Source organism: Papio anubis, chromosome 12 (assembly GCF_008728515.1).
Source record: "Papio anubis isolate 15944 chromosome 12, Panubis1.0, whole genome shotgun sequence".
Classification (NCBI taxonomy): Eukaryota; Metazoa; Chordata; class Mammalia; order Primates; family Cercopithecidae; genus Papio; species Papio anubis.
The window spans coordinates 11,103,770-11,123,065 of NC_044987.1; the positions used below are offsets into that span (position 1 = coordinate 11,103,770).

Genomic DNA, 19,296 nt, shown 5'->3' on the forward strand with positions numbered 1-19,296 from the left:
CTAGGGTAGGGGTGCCTGGAAAGCCAAATGTGGCCCAGAGCCAGGTTAGGGCCCCATGCCTTAAATCACTCAACATCCATACCTGACTCTGAAAATCAACCTTTCATTCAGTGATGTGAGCTGCCACCTCCCCACCCCATGCGTGGACAGCCAGCCGCAATGAAGGCAGGGACTCATCCCTGCAGGGAGCTCTCCCAAGCTCATCCTCCTCCTCCTACCCTCCACCCTCTTCAGGGAGAGAAAGCTCCCTCCCCAGTCCAAGGAGCCTTTCTCCTCTGAAGGAGGCCTCAGGCAGCCTCACATGCCACCCTGCAGGGGTACCGGATCCCTGGTATGGCAAAGTTTTCCAACAAAATCTGCAGTTTCTCTACCAGATAAAAAGCCAATTCACCTGCCCATGCAATCTCCTTATTGAGTCAAAAAAGAGGGAGAGGTAAAGGTTTTATTTTTTAAATGGAAGGTAAAAATATTCTGACTACTTCTGTAGCTAGAATACAGCTACTCCCACACCCCAAGCAAGAGATGCCTTTAATGTCCCAATATTAAGCCCAGGAAGAGGCACCTGCCAAGGCCCAAGGTGAGTGTTTGCGTTGGGGTAGGCAGCGGCCCATTTGCCTCTGGACACCAGGCATCCTAGAAGATGGAGCCTGGCCCCTCAGAGGGATGCCCCTAGGGACTGCCTGCCCTAAGCAGCTGACGTGAGAAAGGGCCCCCGCGCCCCCGCAAAATCACGTGTTGGTCAGGGCTCAGGAAGAGTACAACCACACCCCCAGCCTGATGCAGACGCACAACGCCTCGCCAAAGGGAAGGGCTGTTTCTCTATTATCAGGTTCCCTCTGTGCACACCACTCCTCACGTACTCGAAGTTGGAGAACCTTTTAGCTGCAGTTTGGTTCTCTCCACTGCCCCCCATCTTCCACAAAACCTCTGCCCTCGAAGAAGGTAAGGAAAATACAGAAGCAGTATAGAAGCTGGAGGAGCCAGGGAGAGTACCCCAACTTTTAAAGTGCCTAGTCCCCACATGCCTGGTGAGATGGCATCAATGAAGGGGACCTCTTGAGGGTGCTGGGGGGAGCACAGGGCTGAAGAAAGGCAGAAGAGGAAGGCTCCCTATCCCTCCTCTACTTACCAGGAGAGCTTGAATCCTTTCATTAGTACAGTCACGATAATCCACTGACCGTGTCCTTAGCATCCCCGTCACAGCTCCGGAGGTCCCAGGACATATTGGAAAAGATGACGAAGTCCCAAAAGAACAGAATCCCATGTAATGCGACTTGAACACAGAAAGAGAAAGACAGAAAGGGAGAAAGAGCCAGAAGAACTGCTGCCACTGCCCCTTCTTCCCCGTTTCCCAGCTGAAAGCTGGGCTTGGAGACGAAGGACAGATTCTGCAAATCCAGCCTGGGGCTGGAGCCGCCTGCCCGAGCTGTGGCTGTCGCTGCCAGCTTCTGATGAGGATGGGTAACGCTGGCAAGGCTGTGCGAAACAAACCCTGGACTTGCCGTCAACAGCCAGGCGGGCCGGCTGCCCCCCACCCTTACCTCATACCGGCTCTGAGCTGCTTTGGGGAAGGAAGCCAAGGAGAGCCTGGGAGGAGAGCACAAACCTAGCAGAACCTGCACCTCTCTTCCCCCAGGCGGCAGCTCCCGCAGCTCCATATAATCTCCTAATCAATGCAGTACCCAAGCAAAGCACTGCCAGCCACTTCCGCCCATTTAAAGACACAGCACACGTTTAGTCCCAGGATGGGACAGAGTATCAGGGAGAGGGTGTGTGAGGAATGTGGTGCCAGGAAGGAAGAGGAGGGGATAGAAATATCTGAAGATGAGCACTTCTATCAGCATCCACCCAGGGGTTAAAACACTCCACCCCTGCCGGGGAGGAGAACCTGGACCCTAGTTCCTCTGCACACCTCTGGAATCCAAGCAGACTCAGAGGCCCCGAGGTAAGTGCCTGGGGCATCCAGGCACACAAGACCACCTTAAATAAAATCCTCACCCTCTCCCCAGCAAGGCGGGGCAAGCAGGGCCACGTGCTCCCAGGCAGTGTGCTGCACACAGAATGCACAGTTCTCTCATCCTGCTGGGGAAATTGCCTGACTTCTGGAGGCACGGTGAGGCAGCAACTTCTGGTGGCAGGGCAGCACATTGTCACCTGGGGCCAGGGATCCTTTTAAGGTGACCGACCACAAAGGCCTGGTTTAGGATTTAAGCCACATGATCACCAATCCTGGGCTCCAAGAAGATGCAGACCAGCCACAGCACCCCAGTAAGGCAGGACCGGGATTTTCAACTCTAGCTGGAACGTAACAGTTCACTGAGAAGGGGGAAGAGGCTCCTCCTAAATCAGATCCTCCAGGCTGGGGCCTGGGAGTTCCAGTACCAACAGCTTCCCTGGCTGTATGATTCCTTTCTCTCTTTCCCTGCATTACTATCTGGGTCAGTAATGCGGATGGGTGACAACGAACAAAGAGATTAATTATGAAATAGCAACCTTCAACTGAACCATGATAATAAAGCTTTACGCGGAAACTTGCTCCAAAACAATCAAACCATAATAAGCCTTTACCCTAAAATTTGCCCATAAAACTATCTGCAGACATCCTCTTGCTGTATGGACATCATCTATACTTGACCCTCTAAAGTGAGAAAAAGTGATCATCTCTCCTTTGGCCAAGCATGGTGGCTCATGCCTGTAACCCCAGCACTTTGGGAGCCCAAGGCGGCGGATCCCTTGAGGTCAGGAGTTTGAGACCAGCCTGGCCAACATGGCGAAACCTCGTCTCTACTAAAAATACAAAATTTAGCTGGGCGTGGTGGCATGTGCTTGTAATCCCAGTTACTCGGGAGGCTGAGGCAAGACAATCGCTTGAACCAGAGAGATAGAGGTTGCAGTGAGCCCAGATCCCACCACTGAAATCCAGCTTGGGCAACAAATCTGCTTTGTTCTTTTTAGAGGATAAGCACCATGGAGACAAGGGCTGTGTGTCGTTCAGCTAGCTCTATATCCCCACTGAGGAGGAGGGCTTGGGTATTGTAGGGGTACTAGAAGCAAGCATTTAAGTGACCTTACTCACACCGAACTAAAAACACCATGTTACCTCTCCAATGTCCACATGGTCCAGAAGAAACACTCTTTAAGGTATACTAAGCTTTTGTGACCTGATTCACTAGTAAAAAATGAAAGAAAAAAGTAAGGTATACTGAGTTTTCAGAAAGGTGTTCCCGAAGCAGCCCTTGGCTGCGGAATTGATCTATCCATAGCCCCATGCCAGACAACCCTCAAATGCTGCCAGGACTTCTGAACACATCCGAAGTTACGTTTTTAAAGCTCCTGGAGCCTGTACCCAGGCCATACTTTCAGCACAGATACTGAAGGGATGCAACAGATTCCAGAAGTACAAAGAGTTGTCCTTTATGACCTAGATAATTCACTCAATGGAAATACCAGGTCATGTGATCCAGCCCCGAGGCAAATGTCACTGAGAGTACTCCAGGTACACGTGAATACTGTATTCTCATCTTGGCCCATCAACTGCTCTGATCACAAGTAACACATAAGGATCAAAGATGTCCAAGTACTATATTAAAAACACATTACTGTAACTGTAAAAGTTTTTGGCTTTTGCTCTAGCTGGTTTTTTTTTTTTTTAACTACAAAAACAAAAATCCACAAAGTCAACTCCTTCTCAACTACTAAGAAGAGTATATTGAGGGTTAGTTATGTCAGGCATCAAGCTAAGCATTTTGCATGTATTCTCTTACTAAATCCTCATATCCATGGTATAAGGCAGTACCTCACGATTTTTCAGATAATGCCACTGAAGACTAACTGTAGTGTCTTTTTTATTTATTTATTTTTTTGAGACGAAGTCTCACTCTGTCGCCCAGGCTGGAGTGCAGTGGCGCAATCTCAGCTCATTGCAATCTCTGCCGGCCGGGTTCAAGCAATTCTCCTGCCTCAGTCTCCTGAGTAGCTGAGATTATAGGCGCGCACCACAATGCCCAGCTAATTTTTGTATTTTTAGTAGAGATGGGGTTTCACCATGTTGACCAGGCTGGTCTCGAACTCCTGACCTCAGGTGATCCGCCCACCTCGGCCTCCCAAAGCATTAGAATTGCAGGTATGAGCCACCCCGGCCAGCCTAACTGTAGTGCCTTAATTTGCCTAATGTCAAACAGCTAGCAAGCTGCAAGTCTGGAATTTGAATGCAGGCATCCCTAGCTCAAAAACCTATTGTCTTAATCAATATGTATGTTTATAAAAAATTTCCTTCTCTATCAGACAAGCTGGTTTATAAAAGCTTACATGCTCCCAGGAGAAAAAGAATCCAGGCAGTAAGTAAAAAAGAGACTAAACCAAGACTAAATCTCTTCTGTTACTGATGAGTTAGCTGGCTTGAGTGTCTGTGTGTGATGTGAGGAACCCAAAAGGGAAGGAAGAACAGGAGAGCCCACTGGGTTGAGTGACCATCATCTGCCTCGAATTCCCCTTGGCTCTCTCTTGTTTCTGAAACAGCGCTTCTCACAGGGCCCTGGAGACAGATTCCATTTTTGTGGTCCATAAAGAAAACTCGGCTGGCCATGGTGGCTCACACCTGTAATTCCAGCACTTTGGGAGGCTGAGATGGGTGGACCACCTGAGGTCAGGAATTCGAGACCAGCCTTGCCAACATGGTGAAAGCCCGTCTCTACTAAAAATACAAAAATTAGCCACACGTGGTGGCACACGCCTGTAATCCCAGAGACTTGGGAGGCTGAGGCAGGAGAATCACTGGAACCTGGGAGGCGGAGGTTGCAGTGAGTCGAGATCATGCCACTGCACTCCAGACTGGGCAACAGAGCAAGACCATCAAAAAAAGAAAAAAAAAGAAGAAGAAAAGAGAAAGAAAATCTCAAAAGGTGATCCAAACACAGCTTTGAAGAGACATGGAAGTGCCTTCTGAGGTAAAGACTAAGACCAAGTGAGATGGGAAAAATGTTCCTCATCTAACTTCCCTCTTTATCTTCTCACCTCCGTGAGAAGCAGTCTCCATGGTCTGAAAAGTTCCTGGTTAGTAAATCGCAAGCACTAACATAACCTCTAAGAATGAATACACAGATTCTCCTGCTTCTGCCTGACTCCCTGCAATCTGGCTGCTCCCCGACATTTGCATTTCAGGAAGGATAAGAATTGCTTAGAGGAAACTAGATTGCAAAGACTTCCATGTCTGGCACTATGGCATATACACAGATAAAATAGAAAAAAAAAAAAAAGAAATTAAAAGTGCTTGATGAGCTATCAAAAAAATAAGAAATATTTAAAGGTCAAAAATGTAGTGATGGCAGAAAATAGTGAAACTGGGCTTCAGTTTTCAGGGCCTCCCAGAGCACACTAGAGATAACTCCCAAAGCCCACAAGTGGTGAGAGAATCCAGAGGCGACTGCCTCATAAAGTGGGTCCCAGTGGACTACACTCTCACCGTAAGGATGCACTTGAAAGAAATGCACAAATGCTGCCCAGGAACTAAAAGGAAAATTGCCTGCCCTAAACCTTGATGTTGAACAAAGGAGGAAGAATAATCTCCTCTGATAAATCATAATCACAAACTGACTCTTACACTGATTGCACCCTGAGAGTTTCCTAAACAACTGACCCAGAAACAATTCCCATAAAGGAAGAAAATGACAGATTCAGCCACAATAAAGTTAAAAACTTCAATCATCCAAAGAGATCATAGAGAGAAAAGACAAGGCTGTTCTAAGAGAAAATATTTGCAACACATATTGCTTGAGAAAGGAACTGTCCACAGAATTTATTAAAAATTCCTACAAACCAATGAGAAAAAGAAGGATAATTCTGAAAATAGACAAATGATTTGAGTTAGCATTTTCAGAAGAGAAAGCAATAAACATATAAAAAGGAGCTCAATTCATTAGTACTCAGGAAAATATAAATTGGAACTCTAGTGAGATGTCATCACATACTCTTCCCATTGACAAAAATTAAAAATCAAATAATATCAAGTGTTGGAAAGGAGCTAGTAGGAGTGTATACTGCTTCAACTCCCTAAGAAAATTATGTGGTATTATGTAATAAAGTTGGATGATTGCATCCTCTAACACCTAACAGTTCTACTCCAATAATGGAAGCAACTCACATTCGGAGGCATGCACGAAAAACTTTAAATAGCATTCCACCTAACAACAAAAGCAAAACAAAAACCCTGAAAACAAATGTCTATCAACAGAAAGGATACATGCCTTGTGTTATCTTCTTAAGGTGGAACAGTACACAGCACTGAAAATGTATAAAGCAGTCACATGCAATGGAGCAGAACAGGTGAGAGGTACTCCTGCAATTGTGATTTCTTCTTTATACTTTATACATATTTTATATATTTTATAAATATTATTTGTTTGTTTGTTTTCTTTTTTCTTTCTTTCTTTTTTTTTTTTTTAGACAGGGTCTCACTCTGTTGCCCAGGCTGGAGTGCAGTAGCATGATTATGGCTCACTGCAGCCTCCACCTCCTGGGCTCCAGTGATTCTCCCACCTCAGCTTCCTGAATAGCTGGGATTGCAGACAAGCACCACCATGCCCAACTAATTTATTTTTATTTTTATTTTTATTTTTATTTTTATTTTTTGTAGAGATGGGGTTTCGCTGTGTTGCCCAGATTGTTCTTGAACTCCTGGGCTCAAGCAATCCACCTGCCTTGGTCTCCCAAAGTGCTGGGATTGCAGGCGTAAGCCATCGCGCTCTCCCTATATATTATTTTGTATTAGCTAATTATTCAATGCAAACAATTTTAAAATAAACAGAGTAATTAGAAAACAACTGAACACCAATCCTTTTTGGGTTTTTATAAACAGGCTTGATAAAGAGGGGGTGAGGCACAGGGGTCTAGACAATATTTTGTGTTACCTGAACTTTCACAAATATATGTTCACAAAAATTGGCCTTTCTGAGTTCACTAATTTAATGAACATGAAGTTGGTTTGATTTGTATTACTCCAAGCCTCTTGTTACCACGGTTTCTTCTGAACTTTACTGGGTTTAGAATGGAGGCTGGAAACAGTTCAGCTTTTTCCTTTTGATTTCAGCTGCTTTGACTTTCTGTTGGTCTTCTATGAGTCTTAAAGTCTCGCCTACCCTGGTACTGTTCCTTTCCTAATCCAACAAAAACACAATTGGTGTTTCTTGCCTCATCCATAAATGGGGACTAGAATGGTAAGAGGTCACCAGAGCGTGCTGTTGTTGACCTTGCCTACAGACACCCAGGGCCACCCAGCCAAGGGAAACCTGGAAGCTGTGAACTCAAACGCCACAATATCAGGTCCTATCTCAGGCTTCTGCCATTGAGTGGCAGAAGCCAAGGGAGAATTCAGCCCTCCTGCCTCCCACCTCCTCATCTGGAGCTCTTTCCACCACTAGAATCCCATGACCTTGGGTAAGCCTCCAAGCCTCTGGCTCCCTATCTGGAGCAGAAAATAAATGACAGGATCCCTGAGGCTCTCCTTCCAGCTCAAATTCTTGCATTCTGTGCTGCTCTCCCTACGCGTCCCGCTTTGCTCCAGGAGCAGGAGCGGAGCAGCGCTGCAGTACCAGGGCATAGCTGCATGCCTCTAGTTGCTGGGAAATCTGGGGCAGAGCAGTTCTGCAGTCACACGTTGGGGAATCAAAGCTCCAAGCTCAGGCAGGGGAGTCATCAGGCCTTGAGAGTGTTATATTTAAGGAGCATTTTGGAGGTCAGGAAGCAAGTGAGAGAGGAGCAGCGGGGGAGGAGCAGCCTCCTAAACACTCCATTTCCACAACAAGGCTCTTTCTAGTCCTCCAGCCAAAATCCGCTTCCAAACTGCACTCAATAGAGAGCCTGTGTGAGCTGACCAGCAGATGGCCAGGGCTGCACCCCGATCAGGTGCTCCCCACCACTTCCCTGTCCTCTCCCTCCCTTGGCACTCTCCTCTCCCCACCCTCTGCCACTATTAGTCACTGGCTCTGGGGTGACAGTGTGGGCTGCAGGCATTGGCCTTGCCTTCTAGCCTGTTCATCTGTGTCAGCTCCCAGCTTGGAGCCTCCAAAGCCAGCCCCTCCCCTCCTATCCTTGGTACCCTTATGCACACCCCTGCCCTCCAGGCCCACTGTCTGGGTGAAACAGCGCTGTGCAGGGCAGGCACGCGGCCAGAGGGCTGGCAAAGGGTGGCAGGCTTGGGGGCAGAGCAAAGCGGGGCTGTTTGCTTCAAGAATGCTTCCTTCTGGCCAGGCGTGGTGGCTCATGCCTGTAATCCCAGCACTTTGGGAGGCCAAGGCAGGCGGATCACGAGGTCAGGAGATTGAGATCATCCTGGCTAACATGGTGAAACCCTGTCTCTACTAAAAAAATACAACAAAAATTAGCCGGGCGTGGTGGTGTGCGCCTGTAGTTCCAGCTACTCGGGAGGCTGAGGCAGGAGAATGGTGTGAACCTGGGAGGCGGAGCTTGTAGCGAACCGAGATTGTGCCACTGTACTCCAACCTGGGCGGCAGAGTGAGACTCTGTCTCAAAGAAAAAAAAAAACAGAATGCTTCCTTCTGCCTCTATGACCTCCTGGATTTACTGAAGGCACTGGAGTTAAAAAACAAAATGAACAGAATCACCTCCCGCCAGGCTTCTTTGCCCCTCCTTCACAATCTCCTAATCCAGAATATTCCTTCAGGCAATAAACAGGATAGGCAATATCAAAGCCAAACTCCACTCAGCTTGTTTGTGCCCCTAGGAAGAGAAGGAAGCAAGACTGAGGCAGTCAGGGCTTCCCTGTTTGGCTGTGATCCTCTGATCACTCTAGAATCTAAAGGGGTCGCACAAACCTTATGCACAGTGATTCTCACAGCAGCCCAGTGAAGTGCTAAACCACACTTAACACAAGACATGCAGGCTCAGTGAGGTCTAGTTATCTTCCTACTAGTATTGCCATTGCTAGCCGCTCTATAAGGTTGTAATTGGTAAAAAGAGAAAAAAGGAAAAGGTATGAACACCATACCTGAGAATCACAAGCCCCCTCATGCAACTCAGGGTAAGGAAACCCCTTAGCCAGGACATACATTGGGATCACCTCCCTCACTGAACTCAGTGCAACACCCAACTAAGCTTTCTCTCTTCCCCCGTTTAAGCAGCCATTGATATCCCTTCTCCTCATCTGGAGGAGACAAGAGCTCTGTCCGGCAATGGAAATCCCCAAAGAGGACTCCCCCCTCTATCCCACTTTCCCCTTCACCTCTAAAATCAACCTCCCGCTTCCTGAATGCTTGACTGCCTGACTAGTGTTGGTTTCTCTGCATGCTTGCTCATCCCCGTGTCCTGGATCACAAGACCCCTTCTGCTGGTGCACAGAAGGGTGGCCCCAAGGAGGTAAGAGCCCTGCTGTCAGGAAGATGCACACACCTCAGAGAAACCCCACAACCAGGAGAGGGGCTGCCGCCTGAAGTCACTCATCATCCTAATTACACACGTAACAAAGGAAAACACCCCTCCTGCCAGATGGAAGAAAGGAGGCAGATTTCTAATTACCCCCGTGGCTCCTCCTGGTCTATCCTCAGGAGAAATTTGGGGTGACCGATGGTGTTAGGGACCCGGGAGGGTGCTTATAAACTCAGGTTCTCTCTGGGAGGAGGCACCCATACACCCACAGCCAGCTGCTTCCTGTTGTCTTCCCACCAAATGGGGATTTCTGCTTCTTCCACTAAATTACGTATCAGTATTACCATTTTTTAAAATACAGATGAATTGAGCGTTAACTCATTTTAAAAGTGAAAGTTGCCTGGCCAAGGACACAGTAAGAATCTATTTATTGTTGGCAGAGAAATTGCTCGATGATAGGACAAGTGCAGAAAAACCGCATTCTTCACTGAGCTGGGACTGACACCACCCCCAGTGGTGTGTACTGTGGTTTAGCACCGGGATTCTAGAATTAGCCTTGAGTTCAAATCTATACTTAATAGCTATGTGACCTTGAGCAACTTACTCCATTTCTCTAAGCCTCGGCTCCTTCATCCATTAAAAAGGTGAGGATGACAAGCACCCATCAGGTTGCTATGAGGAGCGGATGACACTAAGAGCAAGTAAGTGCTCAATACATTTTCACCACTGCTATGATTATTCCCAGCCCGTGTCCGCAGAACCATCACTATATACTACAGGAACCACAGGCTCCATTTCCTGCTCCTAATCTACTTTTTCTCCTTTATGTCAACAAATTTTCCAATTTTTCCTATTTTGTTGGGAATATATTTGCATTGTTTTGTGTTCTTTCCATTAGGTCAATCAGCTGTTTATTTTTTCAACAAGAACTGTACTTATGGCTGGGGGCGGTGGCTCATGCCTGTAATCCCAGCACTTTGGGAGGCTGAGACAGGTGGATCATTTGAGGTCAGGAGTTTGAAACCAACTTGGCCAATATGGTGAAACACCATCTCTACTAAAAACACAAAAATTAGCCAGACGTGGTGGTGTGCACCTGTAATCCCACCTACTCGGGAGGCTGTTGCTGGAGAATTGCTTGAGCCCAGAAGGTGGAGGTTGCAGTAAGCCAAGATCGTGCCACTGCTCTCCAGCCTGGGTGACAGAGCGAGACTCTGTCCAAAAACAGAACCATACTTACGGAGCGTCTAATATGTTCATGACCCAAGCAAATCACAATGATATTTCAAAGTTAGATCCAGAGTTCTCTTTGATCTCTACCAGTCAGTAATCCAACAAGGAAGACAAAAGATGGGCATTAAACTATATTAAATAACACTAACTTAAAATATAAGGCAGTAAGTCTCTAAGAGACACATATCTAATCAGAAGGACATATTATCTCTGTTTTCCAAAATGAACAGGTTTGTAATCATTACACCAACTTTTTTTAATCAACAGACGAGTAACGGTGAATAGTCTCAGCTGACTTACATTGTCTGTTCGTGATACTTCTTGATTAGTCTGGTATTAACACAAAAGAGCCAAAAAAAGGGATCCAATATTTGTCATCATCCTTTATGGAGACAAGAGCTTCCTATTTGCATGAGAGGTGTCCAGAAATAGTGCCTTCGGAACATATTGCTACTATCACTGCCAATAAATACAGGTTTACTTGGATGGAGCATCTAATGAGTTCAATTTTAAACAGTTTCATTTTGTCATCGGGACATTTTCTCAACAGTGCTCTAAGGTTAGGGCAGGGGAAGCTTTAAGTTGTTTCAGGCACAGATACCCACTACCCTCTCTCAACATCACAACAGACATGAGACTGGCATATCATGAGTAGACCAAAGTGTTCAGCTTCCATCCATTTTGTGACCAGCACTATTCAGTAAATGCTCTTCCATGCACTGAGCCACTAACTACCTTTGATGATCCAGTGGCATTTGTGTGCTGGTGTGTACCATGATGGGGTTTTTACATGGAGTGGTAATGAATTGAGAAAAATTAGGACAATGTGGTAAACACCAAAAGGTTAAATATGTTGGCTGGGTGCAGGGGCTCACACCTATAATCCTGGCACTTCGGGAGGCCAAGGTGGGCAGATCACTTGAGCTCAGGAGTTTGAGACTAGACTGGGCAACATGGTGAAATCCTCGTTTCTACTAAAAATACAAAAATTAGCTGGGCGTGGTGTTGCATACCTGTGGTCCCAGCTACATGGGAGGCTGAGGTAGGAGGATTGCTGGAGCCCAGGAGGTGGAGGTTGCAATGAGCTGAGATCGTGCCACTGCACTCCAGCCTGGGAGACAGAGCAAGACTCTGTCTGAAGAGAAAGAAAGAAGAAAAGAAAGAAAGAGAGAGAGAGAAGGAAGGAAGGAAGGAGAGAAAGAGGAAGAAAGAAAGAGAAAGAAAAAGAAAGAAAGAGAGACAGAAAAAAGTTTGAATATATTGACAGCATGACCTTCTAAATTTTGTGTTTAAATATTCTTTAAATATACATATACACAGTGGTGGTAGTTCTATATTTCAGTTTAGTTGCTAGCTTTCATAGGTAAAATAAATAACTGGTAATTCTTTGCTGGTCTGCCAATGTTTTTCAATCTCTCCACAAAATCCAGAAGTTCAGACTCCCCTGTGAAGAAGGCTCTCCGTTCTAAGACCTCACCCCATAAGGAGAGCCTCTGCCTCTCAACTGCTGTGATGGGGCATCTGATTTTTTTTGGATTTTGGAATATTTGCAGGATACATAGTCAAATCCGAAGTCTGAAATGCTCTGACGAGTATCGCCTTTGAACGGCATGTTGGCACTCAGTACGTTTCAGGTTTGGGAGCATTTCTCATTTCAGATTTTCAGATCTGAGATGCTCAACCAGTACCACTCCCTAACCTCGGACACAAATTTCTTATTGTTCCTGAACAATTTCACCTAGATATCTCACAGGCAGTTCAGAGCCATCATGAATAAAGGAAACTCCTCACTGTCCCACTGTCTCCTCCCAACTCTGACCTCCTGTATCGATCTCAAATCACCTCACCAGCTCCAAGTCACCCAGTCAGAAACCAACAACTCACCCTAGACTCCTCCTCTTCCATCTCGCATTTAATTAGGAACTACATCATGTCAATTCTAGCACCTGAAATATGACTAGAGTGTGCTTCTTGCTGTCAGCGTTCACCCGCCTTTCAATTCTTACCTTTAGGTTTGTAGTTGCAGTTAGCCTCTCCTATTTGTTCATTCACCAGATATTTATTGAGCATCTATCATCTGCCAAGTAAAATGCTAAGTGCTAGGGTTTCTGTGAATTAAGAAACAAAACACACAATCCCAGTCCTCAAGGAGCTCACAGTCTAGTGGGGAGAGATAGATGTATTTAAAAAAAAAAAAAAGTTATCAGAGATGGAGCAAAACGAGGCAATTATCTTACTTGTCTGCCTCGGAGCCAGAGTAGAGTACCTTCTCAAAAGCAAACCTGATGGTACCTTGAAGTCCTTCAGCTGTTCGCAGTGTCTACGCAATCTTGGCACTGCACGAGCTTTCACAGCGTTTCAGCTCCGTATTTCTGTTTCTGATTTTGACATCTGCCTCTTGTCTTCCACATGCATCCTAAGCACCAGTCCTGCCAAGCTACTTGTCATGCCCTGGACCCTGTCATGTCCATCCGGGGTCCACTGTTCTCTAACAGATCTCTGCACCCATGACCACCATTCAGTGACTATCTGCAGTGTGCCAGACATTAATCCTAAGGCGTTGCATTTAATCCTCATGACAATCCCGGCGTATTGATGGTGACCTCATGGACAAATGAGGAAACTGAGACCAGGGAAGGCCAAGATAACTCACTGGAGTTCACAGAGCCAGAAAGCAACAGGGTCAGCATTTGAACCTAGACATGTCCAACTCCAAATCACAGCCACATCATCTTTCCTCTCGTGTCCACCTGATAAATTCCCACCCACGCTTCAGGTCTCAGATCAAATGTAACTTTCTTTACAAAGCCCTTCATGAACTGTCCAGTCAGGTAATTATTCTGGCTTCCCTGATGTTGAACCTATTACCTTGTGTTGCCATAATTTGTTTACTCGTCTGTCTCCCGCAAAGACCCATGACCATCTCTTCACAGTGACTGTGAGCTACCCATCTCTAAGCTCTCCACACTGAACTCTCTCCACTGGCGTACAGTCAGCATTTAATAAACATCTGGTGAACGAATGGGTTCATTAATGCTCCCTAACCTCTTTTCTCAAAGTTAAGACAGAAACTCTTGCCAAGCACAGTGGCTCAAGCCTGTAATACCAGCACTTTGGGAGGCCAAGGTGGGAGAATTGCTTGAGCCCAGGAGTTCGAGACCAGCCTGGGCAACATAGTGAGACTCCATTTCTACAAAAAATAAAAAATTAGCCAGGTGTGGTGGCATGCACCTGTAGTCCCAGCTACTCAGGAGGCTGAGGCAGGAGAATCACTTGAGCCAAAGAAGTTGAGGTTGCAATGAGCCACGATTGCACCACTGCACTCCAGCCTGGGCAACAGAGACCCTGTCAAGAAGGAAAGAAAGGAAGAAAGGAGAGAGAGAGAGGAAGGAGGGAGGGAAGGAGGGAAGGAGGGAAAGAAGGAAGGAAAGAAGGAAGGAAGGAAGGAAGGAAGGAAAGAAAAAAGAAAGAAACAAAGAAACAAAGAAAGAAAAAAGAAAGAAAGAAAACTCTCAGTAACAATTCATCATCTACATCTACATATCTTAACACAGTCAAGTCAGGTTATCAGACGGCACTAGTCTGCAGTGTAACCTTAAAAAGAAAAAAAAAAAAAAAACGAGTAGTACTATGACAATGCAGTGGAGTAATAGAACCTCAAAATCCAGCCTTCAGAAAGTGAAGTCACACCTCTAAAAGCTCTACTCCAGGAACTGAACAGTCTAATACGGAATGTTGTCATCAAGACTGACCACACCTCCACCAAAAGCTATTTCATTCCAGGGTAATTTAACCCAGTTCATTGCGGCTAGGGAAGATTCTGGGAATAGTATCTCAGAAATAAAAGGGGACGCCTGAGATAAGGGGGATGCATTTTTCATGTATTTAGACATTTAAAAAGTGATATTCAAATTGTATGTAAATTACTTACAAGCTGCTTTTATGCATTATCAGAGATTCCAGGACATTGGCCGTAATATGTAAGTTCCTCTTGTACCTGGGCTTTGTACCTAGGCTACAGAAATAGGCTCTTTATGGGAGCATCTTGATCAGTTAAAAGTTCTTAAACTTTTTTGAGTAATAAGCCTTCTGGGGAGCTGATGAAAGTCAAGAATACTCTCCCCAGAAAAATGTACAGAAATACAAAATTCTGCCTACCAACAAGGGGGGCTCGTGGACCCTCTCCTAAAATCCATCCAGAGCCCTGAATGGTTCACAGGCACAGATTGAAAATGCCTGAATAAACTTCCAAAGGGTCTGGATTAGAGAAGGTTAAAAAAAAAGATTCACAATGCTGCTGTGAAATGACATCAGTTTCTGTTAGCCAATCAGATTCTCTGTTGGTCAAGGTTCTGCAAGTAAATGCCTCAGCCTCCTCAGTAGCTGGGACTACAGGTGCATGCCACCACACCTGGCTAATTTTTTATTTTTTGCAAAAATAAAACAGAACGATCCAACTCTAACATCTGATGCTATACCTGCTTAAATCATGTGCAATCTGGACTAAGGGAAAGCAAGGGCCTAAGTAAAATCAGGCTGTTTCTGCCTCCATATGCAAATACAAACTAAACAGACCTTTCCAAACTAACCACAGAATAAACCCCCAAAATCCCCAGACCACATCTTTTCCAGAGCACTCGCCACCACCATCTCCTGAGAGCCAGCTGGTTGATAACAAACCACCTACAACTTCAAGAGCTAGTTCACTAGAGGGTTTGCAAGGCCCTGGTGAAGACGGACAGCAGCATTCCCACCACATAGCAAACTGCTTGCAGCAAATTGTTTTGCAGATGCCTGCTTTCATGGCCGCCACTGCCCACTGTCAAGGTAGTACAAGCACTTTGCAACGTTCCATATTCAAAGGGGCTATTCAGATGTTTGTGGAAGAAAGAAAAAGAGAGAGGAAGGGGAGACAGAGGAGGAAATGGGTCCAGGAAGACCTGTTCTCATTTAGTTTGCTCTCTCTGACTCCTTTTTAAGAAAATTGAGAATTTGACAGACCTAAACTGATTAAAACAACAGATGTGTGTAATTTTCACCTTTGTGCAGACCAGGAGATGGAAGCCCAGAGAAGTTAAGTGACTTGGATCTGATCACACAGCCTGCAGGGCTGGGAGGAGCAGAAAACCAAGTTCTATGATTCCCAGAGACATGTCCTAACCATTGTAACACATTCCTGCCGGTTCATGCTGGCAACAGACTTGCCGCTTGGGCATCCTCTCTCATTCTTCCTCCATACACAACACAGCGTACCCAACCTGCTCCAGAAGTCTGAACCTTGTCCAGTCTTCCATCTCTGAGAGAAAGGAGACCCTGCAGCAAGGCTCCCATATGAAAGGCTGAGATATTCAGGAAGGAGTACACATCTCTTCCTGCAGACTGGAGCTGGGGCTCGGGCTGCACAGACTAAGCCTCCTTAGATGCCCCCATCCACTCCCAGTGGCTCTAACTCCTTGTTTGGAAAAATACACAGAAAAGCAAATTTCAAATTGCAAGCAGGAGCCAGGAGAGATTTGAAAGCTATCTCAGGAACGCCCTCTAGCGTGCCCACAGGGTTCGAGCAGCACAGCACCCAGGCCTCATTCCCTGGAGGTGCCCAGGCCCACACTGCCATTGGGGCATCCGGCGAGCTGTGGGCGGGGACAGCAGCAGCATCTGCCACTCACATACAAACTCCTCTCCAATCCCAAGGCCAACGTCTGCTGCAGGATGAGAGGCAGTCTCTGCTTTTAAGACGGTCCAGCCCGCACCAACCCCACCCATTCCTTATACAACAGGGAGAAGGAAAAGAGAAGCAAACAGAAGGTAAAAAGAAAGTATGGAGGTTGCACAAATGGAATGCAGTGCAGAGAAGAAGCAGAGGAAGAAGACGGAGAGAGAGAGAGTAAAAGAGAGGCGTAACTGAAAAAGAGACAGGATAAAGAGAAACAAAAAATAGGGCAAGACTAAAGAAAAAGAGGGACATATAAGTGAGTGCAGATGAAAGCTACAGATACCTCCACCCTCCACCCTGCACCCCTCATCCACCCACTCCGACTTCCAAGCACACCACGGTGGGGCATGTGCTTTGTAGGACCTGGCACCTCCTCGCCTCTCCTGAGGTCTTGGTGCTCACAACATTTCCCTCCACTCTGACACAGCCCCTGGATGCTCACGAGTGGCGGGCTGAGGGAGAGGAGGAGAGAGAAAAGTGAACCAAAGGCAGAACTCGCCAAGCGAAGCCACTTACGCACAGTGCGGCCGGCAGCATTTCCATCCTACCTTTGCTGTCGCCATGTCAGCCGGCTCCATGATCTCTGCTTGGCCTAAGGAGCAGCGGCACCATCCAGAGAGAAAAGGCAGAGTCACAAACGTCCACCCAGGGAGAACACACCACCCCTCTGGAAGGCTGGGGAAAATAAGACACCTATTTCTACTCTCTGGCCCCCCTGGGACTTCCTCAGTTTCCTGGTAAGAGGTCAGAGTCTGGAGGTCCACACCAAGTAGGGGGGCCCTGTCTCCTGTCTGTGTTCCACAGACACCCAGGAGGCTGAGTCAGGGGGCACCTCCCCTGGCCTGGTACTTCTTCCCAGGAGCGAAGTGTGGGTCTTCCCAGGCTCCCCCTGTTGAGAGGGAGAGGGCACAAAGATGGAGGCCTGCCCTCCCATCACCCCGCCAACTGGTACCCACAGGTCAGGATGAGGGGGGCATGTGGGAAGAGGCCAGCTGGCAGGTAATGAGCAAGAGCTGGGGGGAGCAGGAAGGGAGAAGGTCAGCGGCTGGTGGGGGGCAGGCGGGTGTGAGAACCTCAAGAAGGTGCAGGCACTCGGCTGGAAGCAGAAAGGTGCTGTGCAAGGAAGTGCCGGAGCCACAAAGCCGGAGCCTGGCACGGCAAGGTGGAGAATGCAAAAGGAGAGAAATTCGCCCGGTGAAGCCACTCACCTTGCAATAACATTCAGACTGACTGAGGCCTACACAGGAGCCAGGAGCGGGCGGTTCACACACCCCCACTCCACTCCCAGAGACTCACAGCCTCTGTCTAAAGGTACATGAGAGCAGCCGGCAGCCTGGCTGGATCTGCAGAGGCCCCTGGCTCTCTCCGAGCAGTCTGATTGGAGGAGCAGGATGACTTCATCCAGCCCCATTCATCACTCTAGGTTTCCTGCCCAGCAGGGACAGGCCGCTCGCTTGCAGTGACTACAGCTTCCTCTCTGGCCCACTTTACTCGGTCAACCTGGGATAAGCTTCATCCATGAGGGGAGCCCCGGGGAAGGGGATCAGAGTATCTCAGCCCTATTGGGAAGAGAGGAGCAGGCTGCTCACATTCCCAAGACAGTGCAAGGATTCTTCTTAAAACACAGTACGTATATTCACTGTGTGTGTTTGCGGTGCCAGAGCTGGCATCCATACGACAGAGCAAGGCTCCTAGAAACTGGTGAGGAAACAGGGTGTATGCTCTGGTGACCACTGATCTTCCTGACAAAAACATGAAAATAAACCCATCCAAATATTTAAAGATATTTCTCCCAATCAGAAAGAATAATCTATAGAAAAACACCCATGTCCTTCCTGAGGCATCGCCAAGTACCTCCCTCCTATCATTTTCCCCCATCAGCTCCCCTGTAGCAGCCCCTGAAACATGCTAACCTTTCTTCTGTTAAGGACATTGGTTCCTTCATGCTTGTTATCTCACATCTACAAAAGGTTACAAGTGAATGGGACCTTACAGCTTCAGCTCCCATTTTGCAGATGAGGAAACAGGCCCAGATAAAAGGCCAAAGGGTCAAAACAAGGATGTCAGTCTCCCAGTGCTCATTTCCATGTAGACTTTACCCTCAGAAATGGTGAGATCCTCAGAGAAAAATGACCCCTCCTTATTTACTCCTTCGTTTCCTCCCCTACACCTACTCCCAATCCAGCCCCCAGATCACAGAAAAAAAAACAACAACAACAAAGCAAGTGTTAGATAGAGTAAAATGTAATTTAAAAAAGAAGGCACGGCCAGGCACAGTGGCTCACACCTGTAATCCCAGCACTTTGGGAGGCTGAGGTAGGCAGATCATCTGAGGTCTGGAGTTCGAGACCAGCCTGGCCAACATAATAAAACCCCATCTCTACTAAAAATACAAAATTAGCCAGTCATGGTGGTGCACACCCGCAGTCCCAGCTACTTGGGAGGCTGAGGCAGGAGAATCACTTGAACCAAGTAGGCAGAGGCTTGCGGTGGGTCAAGACCATGCCATTGCACTCCAGCCTGGGCAAAAAGAGCAAAACTCTGTCAAAAAAAAAAAAAAAGAAAGCAATGATTGCATGATCATTTATTACCTTGCTTCTGTTCAAGTCTGACTTTATAACCAAACAACTCAATCAGGTAGAGCAATATAGACTAGGAAAGAGTTTTCCAAAAAATTGATAACACTGACAACACACAGTGTTGTGCTCACGGGTCTGGCTTAACTACAGGAACAATAGTTGTGACAATTCTCATTTATATAGTGCTCCATAATTTACAATGCATTTCTGTTATTGTTTGAATGTGTCTTCCAAAACTCATGTTGAAATTTAATGGCCACTGTAGCAGTATAGTATTAAGAGGTAGAAACTTTAAGAGGTAATTAGGTCATGAGAGTGGCCCTCATGGATGGTTTGATTCAGTTATCCTGAAAGTAAGTTAGTTATCATAAGAGTGGGCTCCCAATAAAAGGA

The 19,296-nt window shown here is 46.8% G+C and overlaps 1 protein-coding gene across 23 annotated transcripts in view; it reads right to left on the reverse strand.

The window, feature by feature from the left end:
• Positions 1-19,296, reverse strand: part of GRAMD1B (GRAM domain containing 1B) — a 274,604-nt gene that overhangs the window by 100,499 nt on the left and 154,809 nt on the right. The window contains exons 1-2 of one of the 23 annotated variants that reach the window (XM_021926659.2): positions 17,533-18,536; positions 16,873-16,916 (exon numbers count right to left, since the gene is read on the reverse strand). The exons of 17 other annotated variants lie outside the window; for them this stretch is intronic. Coding sequence is in view for 3 of the 6 variants with exons in the window: in XM_021926656.2 (XP_021782348.1) it covers positions 1,130-1,152 (23 nt within the window). In the remaining 3 variants the exon portion in view is untranslated. Of the gene's footprint in view, positions 1-1,129; positions 2,738-16,872; positions 18,537-19,296 lie in introns of those variants that run through there. 5 more of the 23 variants (XM_021926663.2, XM_021926660.2, XM_021926656.2 and 2 more) reach the window with 5 other exon arrangements.